This window comes from Heteronotia binoei, chromosome 9 (assembly GCF_032191835.1).
Source record: "Heteronotia binoei isolate CCM8104 ecotype False Entrance Well chromosome 9, APGP_CSIRO_Hbin_v1, whole genome shotgun sequence".
NCBI classification, from domain to species: Eukaryota; Metazoa; Chordata; class Lepidosauria; order Squamata; family Gekkonidae; genus Heteronotia; species Heteronotia binoei.
In genome coordinates, this window is record NC_083231.1 from 35,956,046 (window position 1) to 35,970,667 (window position 14,622).

A 14,622-nucleotide genomic window follows, 5' to 3' on the forward strand; every position below is an offset into this window, starting at 1 on the left:
TGTTACTATAGCCAGTCAAAAACAGTGAAACGTAAAATATCCAACATAAACACACATATAAAAGCAACTAAAATCCCAATTAAATTAAAAACTATATTGTTTTATGATCAAATTGATCGTATTATATGTTGTGCTCACTGCTGCTGATCTGCTGATTCTTAAGCCTCGGGAGGCAAAAAAGTGGAATTGAGTATTTTATATGATATTAAAATAAAGATTATGAGGTATGCCACCTGTAATATCCACACAATAAATGCTTCTTTGATCATGACAGGTGTTTCCATAGAGACCTTTCAGAGCAGTTGTGGGCATCTGTAGAGCCTTAAGAAAATGTTCTGAGATCTGACAACCAGCTTTCAAAACAAGTTAATCATACTACAGCAAGGTGTGGATTTTATATTTGCCAACAATATTCAGTTAAGTTCAGTTTTGGCAGTTCCAAATTTGGAAACTATAATATAGTGGGTTCAAAGCATTGCAGAGACGAGATCATAGTGAGGACAGCACTTTATTAAGGAAAGCATGGTGAAGGCCGCTCCCAACAAAGACTGACTAAGGGCATGTGGGCTAAACCTATATACAACTCTAATCTCCCACGCTAGCCTGCCATTGGTTCATTCAAACAGACAGGGGTTTGTGATAGGTGCAGGGTGGAAGATATTTGGATCTCACTACCCATTGTTATACAGTCCCCAAGCTCTACTTTCCTGGCTCCAATGAGACAGCAGGAAGTACACACTTTAAGGCACATACATAACATCCCTCCCCCCCTAAGTTCGCAAGCCCTATTATAAGTAGCCTTTAGGTACGCTGGCTTGCGCCGCTCGCATGTTGACCTTCGAAGTTCCAGGGCCACAGGTGAGGAGGTTGCAGCCTCGGGTGCAGCGGACCCAGTAGCACTGTAGCCTTGGCCAAGGGTTCGGGGTCTTCCTGATGCTCAGCCCTGGCCAGATGTTCTGATTCCTCTTGCGGCATGGATGTCTGTTGAGCCACAGCTGCTGGGGCCGTCACTTCCTCTGTCTCCACCTCCGTACTGTCGGCTGGTGAGGTACCGGGCCTTACTACCCCGCCCCCTGGTGCCTCGCGGGGCCGTAACTGGTTTATGTGTAGCCTCATTGCGAATTCCTCTTCTGAGGTGACCTCATACATTACGGCCCCCAGTACCCTGGAGACTCGGGCAGGTATTCATGCCGCTCCCCCTTCAAAGTTTTTAGTGAACACCAGGTCCCCTGTGTCGAACCCTCTGGGTGCCTGGACCATCTCCAGTATCTCCTGTAGGTTTGGGGCCCGGTCCGGATGCATGCGGTCTAGTAATGTGTTAAGCCTCCTACCCATGAGCAGTTCTGCTGGGCTTCGGCCGGTTACCATACTAAGGGTGTAGTGTTGGGCGAGCAGACATTCGGCTAGGCGGGCTTCCCAGTCACCCTGGATGATGCGGCAAAGCGATTCTTTAGTAGCCCGCACCATCCGCTCCACTTGGCCATTTGTGGCGAGGCGGAAGGGGGCCGAACTTATATGCTTTATTATATTTCGGCCACAAAAGTCTTGGAACTTGGCTGAAGTGAATGCCATCCCATTGTCCAAAACAAGGTGTCTGGCAACCCGTGTGTGGCAAAAACCCTTCGCAGCACCCCTAGTGCCGCCCTGGTGGAAGTGGATGCTACCGGGATTACCTCTAGCAACTTGGAGTGGGAATCTAAGATCAGGAAGAATACCTGTCCCTGGAAGGGCCCCGCAAAATCTAAATCTAAAAGCTGTTTCTGCTTCCGCTCATTTTCAGCGTCGTGGTAGAAGAGATAGAAGCTGAGTTGCTTCACCCATCGGTCCCATCTTTTGGGTTGTTTGGGGTTGAACTCTGGCAGTTGTCCATGGGGGCCAGGCGCTGTGGCCTGGTCAGGGTTGGCCCTTGGAGAAGTTGTTTCCCCGGCGTTGGCGGAGCTGGAAGCTTGGCTCTGACTCATCTCCTGTCCTGGCGTGGCGACCCTTGTGAGCAATGGCGGTGCGCGGAGCGGGAGCTTGCTGCGAGGTGCAGTGCGTTGCCAGTTGCTGCATCGCCTACCAAGATTCCATCCTTATCGCCACTATAATATAGTGGGTTCAAAGCATTGCAGGGACAAGATCATAGTGAGGACAGCTCTTTATTAAGAAAAGCATGGTCAAGGCTGCTCCCAACAAAGACTGACTAAGGGCCTGTGGGCCAAACCTATATACAACTCTACGCTCCCGCGCTAGCCTGCCATTGGTTCTTTCAGACAGGCAGGGGTCTGTGATAGGTGTAGGGGGCAGGTATTTGGATCCCACTACCCATTGTTATACAGTCCCCAAGCTCTGCTTTCCTGGCTCCAATGAGCCAGCAGGAAGTACATACTTTAAGGCACATACATAACAGAAACGGAGAAATAAATTAGTGGATAACCTAGACAAACAATAAAGAGATCTGTGTGGCCAGGTAATACTTCCTGTAGAATTGATTTGAGGCATCATTTTAGATGCCACAGTTAGAATTTTTAAAGTAGAAAATATACAGATAAATTATAAACAGTTGTCACCACACTGGCTTTAATATGCAAAAGAACAGCTGGTGTTCTATTCTGGAAGCTCAATATAGTTCTCAGGTCTTATCTGCAAGGCTGATTAAAACTGTGCACAGAACACTAATAAAGGTACAGCATCATTTTATACTGACAACACAATTTTTGTTTCAAATCCTAGAATCCAAATAGGTCAAAGTTAGACTATTGGTGAAGACAAAATACACTGTATGTTAATACTCATCTCCTTTTTTGGACAAACTTTCCAACTTGTAAGTAACAATTTCTTCATGGTTCTGGAAGATGCTGGCTGTGAGGAATGCTGATTGGCTGGTCCTTTCATTAAGCTATTCCCTCTAACTTTCCCATCTTGATTTTGCAGACAGCTAAGTGACTGACACAAGATCATTCCTTATCTCACTCAGAACAGCACTTCAAGTTTTATAAATAAGCACATTATATTTAAATGCATAAATGTGTGCTGAATGCTGTAAAGCTTTAAATGCCTACTCAGAGCTTATGGGGGGGAAGTGAAAAATTGATGGTGAAGGAGTTCATGTGTCAGTGACAGAGCAAGGCAAGGAGAAGAGAAGCACAGCTTACCGCACAGCAGAAAACCAGAAATAATCACACCACTTCTAGAATGAGACACGTCTGTCTTCACTCTATAAATGCCTGACCAAAATCAACTGAAACCAGATGCAATGGCAGAGAGCTTCCAGTGACATTAATTTAGGCAAAACTGGAGCTACCTGCCCAGAGAATCAAATGGGGCATTTTGACTGTATTGGAAGAGCAGAACTATCAGCCTACATCTTGAAATTTTAGTTTTTCTGCCTAAGCAGCAACATTTTGGCAATGGGTAAATTCTACTTGTCCTTTGGCAAGGTTTAAATCCTATGTCAATCGGTAGAAGTGGCACGTTCCAGCAAAATGTGCTAACTCTAAGATTTCCACTTGTAAACCAGCCTGGCTTAGAATCTCAGTTTGTGGGAAGCAAGCAAACAATGCATCAAGCTGATGCCTGCAGTTATTCCTCAGGGGAAAGCAGAATCTCTTTCAAAACATGAATCCTTAGTTCTATTCTATGCAAAAAGGAAAGGGAATAAGGAGCGAAGAAAGTGGGAAGGCCTAAGAAATGAGCCATGCTCATGCCCAACATAGCAGTTCACAACTTGGTATGATATTTAAATGCAACATTAATCTTTCAGGAATTTTAGCCTTTAAGGGAGAAGATGGCAAGGAATGTGACTGACTCTCTTTACATTTCTTTGTAAGTTTTTTTTCATTTTATTAGTATACATTCCTACTATTTTAGCTAACAATATCTCTTTTCTATAAGCACAATATTGTATATATATTTACAGAACTGAATAGATTATATATGCACCACAATAACTATAATGTGCATTGATTATACACCAAAAATGTCTCCCTTGGGACAGAAACAGCAGAAAGCTAAGAAAATAACACCCATACCTGCAGAAAGAATATAAACAGAAATAGTTGTTTTTAAAACTGTCTTGTAAAATTTAACTAACATGCCCCATTTATTAAAAATTGAAAGTGTCCCATTCACATAGAATCCCACTTTTGCACAACAGTGCAGTAACTGGTACACATAGTACCTACTTACACTAAAGCAGGTAAGTGGGAGAAAGCTGCTTAACAGGAACGTTAACAATGACTCTACACCTTACTACTGTATTTTAACATGAATCTCTTCAGGCAAAGAGGGAACAATCTCTTTTCAAAATGACAGGAGCAGAGAAGTTTTGAAATAACAGTTTTGAAAGAACAGACTAATCTCATGCTGAGAAGTACAGCAAACAGGATCTTTGACTGGCCCATAACCAAGTAGGTGAAAGAAAAAAATCCAAGATTATCTATCACACCTTATCTTGAAAGTACTTGACTGAATGAAATTTGGAAGCCCTCCCATTCATCTCCTTCGCCTTTTCTCTGTCTCCATAGACTTACTGTATATTACCCTTACCAATGTACAATGAACATTTGTCACAGTTTAATTGATCAGGGAAATTGCACATTATACATGCAAAAATAATAAACTGTGAATCAGAACATCACTATGGATTAAAGCAACTCCAGAAAAGTTAACTTCTTCTCTACAGTTCAGTTGCACAAATACTTTGCATATATGTCAGGGACTAAACAACTGCTGACAGCAATTCAGACACATGTTTCATTCTCATGGAACTATACCTGACATATCTAAATTTATCTGCCAAAAGCCACTTCCAAAATAAAGGCAGATGCAAATCCAAGCCAACTTGACTACCCTTATTTACCTGAAAGGAAAACTAGGCTTTTTGCATACATGCTGCCAAAGAGGAGTGATAAATTTATGCACAATCTTTTAGGGAGACTGTCTTATATTTGGGGTTGCCGTCCTTTCAGGTAACTACCATAACTGGATAAAATCCGATTCACATGAAATATTTTTGTCCAGCTGTGCAGATCCAACCATTGCCAGATGTGTGGCCATCCTAACATACAACCTGGACCATCAAAGTCACAATATAAAGAGTTCTGGAAATATCAGAACAAACCCCTAGAACAAAGTTCTCATTCTTGCACCTTCCTATTACTCAATTCACACCCATTAATCTCTGTGAAATAATAACCCCATTACATATCATATATACAATTAAGTGGCATAAGAATTGCAACTGTCAACAGCTATACTACCCTGAAAATACAAGAATGCTCGTAAACTTGTTCTCAACGGCCATCTCAGCAAATGCTACACTCCTCAGAAAAAGTATAATAAAACCAGAACAAGATTATAGAATCCAGCAGGAATAGACACTGTTCCATACCTTTCTGGAATCCAACACATCTCTAAATGTTGGCATGCAAATGATTCCTTCCGTCAGTGCATCCCTGCACTGCAAACGCTGTTGGATACTGGACTAGCAAAGTCTGTCTACTTCCTCCACACTTTGGAAAAATATTCTGTTCTATCAGGCTTTCTGAAGTGGACATCTCCTTTAAAACGTCCAAAGAACAACAACATTCCTTGAAATTGAAGGGTGGGGGGTTTCCTCACAAGTATAGCTACAAAGCTTCTGTAGTTAATTGTAGAAAACAAAGGTAATGGCACACAAGAAATAAATAATAATAATGATGATGATGATGATGCTTAGCCTTTCAGTTCTGACAAGGTCAGGCTGCTAACACAGTCTTTACAGTAAATCAGTCTTTCACTATAGGGCCTGGATATTTTGTTCCACCTGAAGAGAAGTCAATTACAAATTCTGTTTATATTTCCATTTCATACTGCTTCAACCTAGTCTTTATTTTAGTAACAGCAGAGAGTTTGCTCTAGTTCACATAATTGCTTATGCATTCTAAAGAAATTATTTTTGATACACACTCATACACACATACAGAACAGTAAGTTAAACCCATTTCAAGAGAAATGGAAGCAGAATAAAGAATGTAAGACAACTAAGCAAGGCTCACGAGTGTTTTCCAGTGGTGTTAAGGAAAGAGCATGCCCCTTTGGGATTCTCACCATGTCAAGATTTATTCACTGTTATTCTCTGCTAGTTTGTTGTACTGGTATTTACTGATACTACCAGAAGCTGAACATTGTACTTAGCACAAAGGGTTGCCACTAGGCAAATACGCTGCATATGAGCAGGTTTTGCTCTAAAGAGCTAAACAGGCAGACAAAGGCAAGACAAGAGGAAGGAAAATTAAATTCTCTACAAAGAAGCAACAACCATGTTGACAAAGTCAAAATGCAGCAACTACCCACTAGAACACGAGGCTTTTCCACACTGGTTTTTGCTCCAGCATGCCATGTAAAGTAATGAATAGCAGAATGTAACATAATTTGGAATGGTAGATTCAAATATATTTCTTGCAGCTAAGAAGATAAGAGCCAGAGTAATATCAAATGCTGTAACTTCTTGAGGTTGGCCTTTCTGAGGAACTTTTAAGGTGTTAATTGGAAACTTTGTTGTTTAAGTTCTGTTTTGTTTTGTAACGGCCAATGGCTATACACAATAAATTTTTGACTGACTGACAAATATATTTCTCTCATCTGAGGACAGGGAATATAACTCTATACAGCTGATCGCCCCACTTCAAAGAAGAAGATGCTGTAACATCGCCTCCATGTTTGAGAGGAGATGGATGGAGTGTAATGGCAGGGTCTCAATTAATTACTCTCAGAATCCCACAATTAAGGATACAACTGTCCACCAGTCTCTAATTTTGACATATTTACTTCCTTTGTCTTGTTTCCCCTCAGAATTAAACTCAAACAAACAGCAATCATATAAATTAAGCTTGCTATTCCTGTTTGGTGCTTTCATCGGTCAAACACCTTTATTATGCTGTATGCTAATCTGCTGCTCACCCTCTACCTGTATATATGGACTAGTAACTTCCATTTCATTGTATCTGAAAACTCTGTGTGCACACAAAAGCTTACAGCTTGAATAAAACTCTGCTGGTCTTAAAGATGCCAGTGGACTCAAACTTTGTTCTAGATTTTCCAGCCGTAGTCTATTACAAATATGCCATTGACAGAAGCCTTGGCTCAGCAGTAGAGTACATATTTTCCACAAAGAAGGCCCGAAGTTCAACTCTGGGTATCTTCACTAAGGTAGAAGGTGTTAAGAAAAGCCTTTCTGTGCCTGGGACACTGGAAAGCCAGTCAAAATATTGAACTTGAGGGACTAATCATCCGATTCAATAAATGGCAGCTTCATACATTCAAGTGTTCTTTGACTGAACACTAATACCACCTTCACAGTATTTACTCCACCAAGCAACATTATGCAATAGTGAAGTTAAGTTACTTTGCAAAAGTACCTCCACACAAAATATTAGAAGTTTGGAAGCAGAGGTTAATTATAACAATTAACACCAAACTTCCTAAGAAAGCACACATAGCACTGTACAAATGACAAGTCATGCACTTCTAAGGTACAAACATACACAGGTCACAAACTACTTTTAACAAGTCCCTCAGGATTCAAGGGCCACTTGCCACACTTCACAGGGCTAGTGTTTGTAGAAGACACATCTGAAGTTCCTTGGCTTACAGAAGTAGTTCCTCAATTATTAGGATTCAGATCTTTTCTACAATACAGGCTTGAAGCTCTGGCAAACCTCTGCAATTACGCAGAATGCTACAGCTAGAAATGACCCAGTTACAATATTTTCCTAATAAATATCAGAGTTGCTATGTTTTAGAGGCTATTTAATGAATACAGATTAACTTAGTTTTTGATATTTGTCCCAAAACGGCTATGTACAGGATTAGATACGTAATAACTAATCGAGATCCTGATGCTAGGAAACAAAGAAGGCAAAAGAAGAAGGGGATGGCAAAAGATGAGATGGCTGGACAGTGTTACTGATGTAACAAACACGAATTTGAGCACACTTCGGAGAATGGTGGAAGACAGGAGGGCCTGGCGTGACTTTGTCCATGGGGACGCAAAGAGTCAGACTCGATTGTGCGATTGAACAACAACAACACAGGATTAGCAGAGTGCATTTTTAAACTTTAAACACCTCCTGAAAGAAAGAGCTTACCTTTCTGCCTCTTCATTTGTGGAAAGCTACTGATTGTGGTTGCTTGAACTATTTCTACTACAATCTGATACCTGGACAATAAATTAAAATAAATGTTTCACTTTTGCTGCACAGCACAATGATTCCAATGCTGGAGGCAAGGACTTTCAGTAAAATATTTTTTTTTATTTTTTTTATTTAATCAGATTTATATCCTGCCCTCCCCTGACGGGCTCAGAGTGGCTAACAACAAATAAAAACAACATAAAATATTAAAAACAAGATGTACAATAAAATCATTTCCGTTATATAGACATTAAAAAGTCCAAGATGCATGTTGATGTTCTAGTACATGAAGTCAGATAATCACTAAAACATCAACTCATAAGGTGGCAATTGTCATAATCTGCCTTGAGTTTCAATGAGAAAGAGGGACCATAAATGAAGTAAATAAATACACTGGATATTGTTAAGTATTGTAGAGCTTTCTGGAAAAGACACGCTATATATGTAATAACTACGTAATCAAGATATTAACAAAACTAACAGTACAATCCTAAGCAAAGTTACATTTTCTAAGTCTATTTTGAAAGTAATCACATTTTCAGAACCACTCTCTTAAAGCTACCATTCCCATATAATCTTATATTGACTCCCCACCTCTGCCTTAAGTTAAGCAATGCAGGGGTACTTTGAACTGCACTCAGGGCAGGTTACCTAAAATTCTGTTATGGCTACACTTAGGTTAGGTTTATTCGATTTATATCTTGCCCTCCCCGCCAAAGCAAGTTCAGGGCAGCTCACTGTTCACAATGGAACAACAACAAAAATTGAGTTAAACATTAAGTTAAAAACAATTCAGGTGCTAATTTCAATACAACTTAAAGATGGCATTCAGTGGTCTTAAAACATCCATTCAGTATCCTCAGTGATGGTCGTCATTTCAATTGAATGCTAGCTAGAACAGCACAGTTTCGCAGGCCTTGCAGAACTGGGCAAGGTACTGCAAGAGTACTTTTCCAAAACAGATAAAGAGTTTAAAGGTTAAATTCAAGAGCCAGGATTTAATAATTGGGACACAACAGGTTTTAAGAAACTTGTTGAGTACACACAGAGCAAGCTAGGGAAACTCACCCCCACTTTGTGACCTGAACCTGCAGTCTTCAAACAGGTACATGGTTTATTTTTAAAACCCTCTTTTGAACAGTATATGTATCTATAAACTCATGCAGTTGTGCATGCTTTGTGCCTGGGATCTCAAAATGACTGGGATTCGCAAGCATAAAACAGCTATTTCATGAGGCCTACTAAAATGTTTATGTGGACACTTATTAGAGCAGACTGAAGATGAAAAATGTATAAATAGGTCTCATTTGTAGTTGTCAAAATTAGAGGACTCAAAACAGAGTAGGAACTAAAAAGAGAATAAAATAATAAATTTAACATGATATTGCTATTTTAAAGGTCAGTGTAGTAATTATACAGAAAAGTGAATATTATAAATTAATATGCTAAATGGAAATGTTCTTACTAAAATAAATACATATACAGTGTCAAACAACATGGGTCTGTATACAGAAACTGTTGTCCCCTAACATTACAGAAAACAATTCACGGTGACTTTGCAGAGACAACCAAAGGTTATCAACTGTTTTCAGAAAAGTAACTTTGGTTTCAACTGAAGAAGGCAGTCCCATTACAGCTATTCAACTAAGTAATCTAGATTACTCCACATCAATCTAGATTTTAGTAGAACAATTTATCAGGGCTCTTTTTCTAGCAAGAGCTCCTCTACATATTAGGCCACGCCTCCTGATGTAGCCAATATAAATACTAGCATCCCAGCTTGCTACTGTGTGTGGTCAACAAAGAAAAACATCCTGTCCACTGAATCTCAGGCTCTAGTTTCTGCTCCAGGCCTACAGGGCTGGGGGCTCATTTTCAGATCTGGTTCTCTGCATGGTTGATCTTGCATCTGACTCCATGTGTGCTAGAATTTATCAACAGCTGACTTTACTGAATTCAGTGTTTGCCAAAGCAAGTACTTTGTAATGAGCATGCTATAAACAACCTACCTTAGTTGTTTGAGGAACTCAACATCAGAGCTGCTGTTAATGAGCTTGATGAACTCCTCGTAGGAAGGGGCATATGTGTAGGCCCTCTTGTGATGTTCATTCACCTGTTCCCTGTACTCCATCTGGGCCAGCAGCATTTGATTGATGTAGTCAGGATCGCTCAGCAACTCTACCACTGGTTTCAGCACTGGAGGTTTAACATACATGTAAAAAACTACCAAAGAAAACTGCATCCTTGCATAAGGAAGTTCATTTTGGATCCAAATGAAATATCAGAATTTTTGTTCTCATGTAAACATCAAACTTACCTAGTTGCCAAATAAGATAACCACTGTATCTCAGCATTTATTCGATAAACCAACTTGTATCCCGTTCATATTTATTCACTGAGCTCAGTGAGGACTACTCATCAGCAAAGTTGCACACGACTGCAGTCTTGAATAATTTAAAACAGCCCACAGCAGGTGTAAAAAAAAAACCTGGCTGGGGTTTTTGTAATGTTTAGCACCACTGCAATTGGCAGTAAATTTATCCAGCATCCTAACCTGTGTCATAGGTGTGTATGCACAGCAAAAAGAATGTTTTTCATTCTCACTGAGTCCAATGAAAGTGAACTATCACTCCAGTGCCACACACTCATCAAGTCCCACTCTTCCCATTTCTGCCCTGTTTATACATTTCAATTATATGTCACCTTTCTCTGTGTTAGGACCCAAAGCAATTTACACTGTTCTCCTCTCTGTTTTATCCTCACAATGGCCCTGTGAGATAGGCCAGGCTGAGTGTGTATGTCTGGCCCAAGGTCACCCAGCAAGCTTCCACAGCAGTGTGGGGATTCAAACTTCAGTCTTCCACATCTTAGCCTGACACTCAAGGCTTTTTTTGTAGCAGGAACTCATTTGCATATTAGGCCACACACCTCTGATGTAGCCAGTCCTCCAAGAGCTTACAGGGCTCTTAGTACAGGGCCTACTGTAAGCTCCAGGAGGATAGGCTACATAAGAAGATGATATTGGATTTATATCCTGCCCTATACTCTGAAGCTCAGAGTGGTCACAATCTACTTTACCTCCCCCCACCCCACAACAACAGACACCCTGTGAGGCAGGTAGGTGGGGCTGAGAGAGCTCTTACAGCAGCTACCCTTTCAAGGACAATTCCTACGAGAACTATGGCTGATCCAAGGCCATTCCAGCAGCTGCAAGTGGAGGAGTGGGGAATCAAACTCAGTGTGTGGCTGAATATGCAAAGGAGTTCCTGCTACAAAAATAGCCCTGCTCACACTCTAATCACTACAGAATACTGACTCTCTCCCTATGCAGGTTCAGATGCTCCAACTATGGGTTTAAGCTAGCATAGCACCAACTGGACACTGCCACATGTTTGTATGATAGTGACAAAAGAGGGATGAGGTTATTTTGGAGGGACCGACTAGGGTTAACTTCAATGCTCACAGATCTAGAATGTACTTAAAATTTCCTTTGATTCTTATGGTGACTGGAAGACATGGCCCTTCACTATCTCTATGAACAAATACAGACTCGTAAAACATTTTTAAAAGATGTTACCTATAGTCTCTGCTTTGCATGCTCTGATGAGCAGCCCCCATTCAGCCATAATGATGAGGCAACTTGCATATTCCGCACTAAAAGACACACGAGCAGAACTGGACTGTCTTGACAAAATCCAGTGTACAATAGTGCCCGCTTAAACAAGCTGCAAAATCTTATTTTCTGGAAACCCTGCAGTATCAGACTCTACTGTGCACCTGACAGACATCTTTGAATAATTCAATTCTCCATCATTGCTTTAAGAATTATGGCTCAGCAGGAGAAAACAGTTGCCTGTATACAGATAGGACTGTAGCCAAAAACTCTGTTCTCTTGGCTGAAAGCTCCAGTGTTGGTAGAACACAACATTTCTACTTTATAAGTTATATATTTACAAAATTTATAACTATAGTTCATCTTTCTGTCCAACTTTAAGCCTGAACTTAAAATCCAATACTAGCCATACCATACAGTAGAAGAGGAAGACTGCAGATTTATACCCTTCCCTTCCTCTGAATCTGAGTCTCAGAGCAGCTTATCTTCTTCCCCCACAAGACACCCTGTGAGGTGGGTGGGGCTGAAAAAGCTCTTACAACAGCTGCCCTTTCAAGGACAACTCCTATGTGAGCTATGGCTGACCCAAGGCCATTCCAGCAGGTGCAGATGGAGGAGTTGGGAATCAAACCCAGTTCTCCCAGATTAGAGTCTGTACACTTAACCACTACACCAAACTGGCTCTCTGGGTTTGTTATCATGAACACTGGATGAACGTAAATTCTTAATAATCTCTTATATATAATTACCTTTTGATGCAAGTATTTCTGCAAGGACTATACGCAAGCTGAGGGACTGGGCATCCTTCGAGGGTAAAAGACAATACACCAGAATCCGAGAACATGCTTTCAGGAATCGTACTTCTTCATTAGTATCCTTTAAGCACGGGTGCAGTAAAAATGGCCGTGGCTGCTCTTCCAGTCTAGAATGAGTACCAAAAACTTAGTCTTGGTGCATCTTCTAGCTGCCATAAATTTCTCATTTATCAGCCCATAAGAGAAAAGAAACTACATACATAAAATGGTGTAAAAAAATATAACTGCAGAAGTGTTACCAACCCTATACTTCCTTAAAGTAATCACCTGCCTTCTCCATTATTAAGCAGGCAAAAACAAACACTATGTCAGAGCTGCCACATAAGCAGTGATGTGGAGCTGAAAATCTTCTGATGCTATATTTTTTCAGTGGAAATTCTTCTTCTGCAAATATATAAACATATCAGTTCATCTATAGTTGCTCAGGCTGTTATGCTGTAAATCAATTATGCTAGATGGGCTAAATGTGAGAAATGAAGCACTGACAAACCCTTGTGTTCATAAATTGTGTATTTGTCTTATTTTGCTTTGTTATTTAAGTTTACTAAAATTATTTCAATATCTAAATTTTTCCTATTCAAATTATCCCAGAAAACTCACACACACTGTACTTAAGTTATTTCTGTAACCCAACAGCGTTATTTGAATTAAAATCTTTCACTTTACCTGAACTCTGCAATGTGACATTCAGATGCTAATACATGTTTTCAACCACCACCTATTCAGTTAAGCTATGCAGTGTCTATTAAATAGCCTTCCTCCAATTTTGATGGCACCTCAAACACAAATAATCATAATTGTTTTTGTAAACCTATACTACTTCTTATTTCAAGAATAATAGGGTCAGTTCTATTATTCCAACACACATCCCAACTTTTAATGTTTTTGTTTAAATTAAGGAAAATACCAATATATTATTTGGGGATAAATGATCCCCAACTGAATAAATGGGAAAACAAAAGTACTATATACCCAAACAACAGTGTGCATTCAGATATACATGAGCTGAAAATAAATGCTGCTGAAAAGCAAGAAAAAGCCTCTTTCCAAATAACACGGAATTCAGGGCCAATAACTCATGAGGATTTCCTACAGTGAAAGAATGCCACAATACCTCACTGAGTGGAAAAAAGTATACAGATTATACAGATTATTACGCACTCACTATTAAACACAGAGTGGCTCTTCATACACTTTAAACTTGGCTTGTGACATTGCCTCCTAAGAAGGTTAGCCTCTGTTGCTTTAGGTGGTATTATAAACTAAACATTGAATCAGAAAGGGCATGTTGTTACCTGGAGTTGGCCACTTTAAGGTCACAGAAGTGGGTGAGCAAAGCTTTCACTACATCTTGGCAGACAACTTTAACTACATCAATGTTACTGAGTCTATGTCGCAGCTGCTTGGCAACTTCCCAGAAGTCTTCAGACAGCAGGTGGTAAAGCTGTCCCTCATCTCGGCTGAGGTGTCCATACCAGGACAAAATATAATCTCTGTAGGTGTAGTCAAATACTGAAACAAAGGGACCAACAAAGATGAAATGTCAGAATTCAAGTAAGAAGTACAAAAAGAAAAAAAAAGGAAGAAAGAGACACCAGTTACGAAGAACTAGGGTCTGGAAAAGGTTGCTCATTTTTTTCTTTAGGGTACTGCATTTTCTCCCATTTCTAAAAACAAGAAAGCCTAGCAATACTTCACTACAAGAAATCAAATTCCAAAAGAAAATTCCATAGGTCAACAAGGAGGTCTGTAAGTGGATACAGCCTGGATAGATGTCTCAAGTAACTACCAGTTACCACAAGCTGAAACTTTTTTCATTTTTTAAGGAATATTAATACAACTATGACACATCAAAGTTTCTAAGTTTTATTTTACAAAGCCATCCACCATCCATAGCTCTAGCATGCCTTCCAACAACAACGCCTCCTGATTATTTATCTAGGTGTATGTTTTTTTTAATCCCACCATTTTTCTAAGGAGCTCAGGGTGGTATATATTATTGTCTCCTTCCTCATATTATCCTCATAACCATTCTAGGAGC

General features: G+C 40.0%; 1 protein-coding gene across 2 annotated transcripts in view; it reads right to left on the reverse strand.

Annotated features, from left to right (window-relative positions):
- SNX25 (sorting nexin 25) overlaps positions 1 to 14,622 on the reverse strand; it is a 55,840-nt gene that overhangs the window by 30,158 nt on the left and 11,060 nt on the right. For both annotated transcript variants that reach the window (XM_060246464.1, XM_060246465.1), the window contains exons 3-6: positions 13,877 to 14,093; positions 12,516 to 12,688; positions 10,163 to 10,349; positions 8,109 to 8,179 (exon numbers count right to left, since the gene is read on the reverse strand). In XM_060246464.1, coding sequence (XP_060102447.1) covers positions 8,109 to 8,179; positions 10,163 to 10,349; positions 12,516 to 12,688; positions 13,877 to 14,093 — 648 coding nt within the window. The remainder of the gene's footprint in view (positions 1 to 8,108; positions 8,180 to 10,162; positions 10,350 to 12,515; positions 12,689 to 13,876; positions 14,094 to 14,622) is intronic.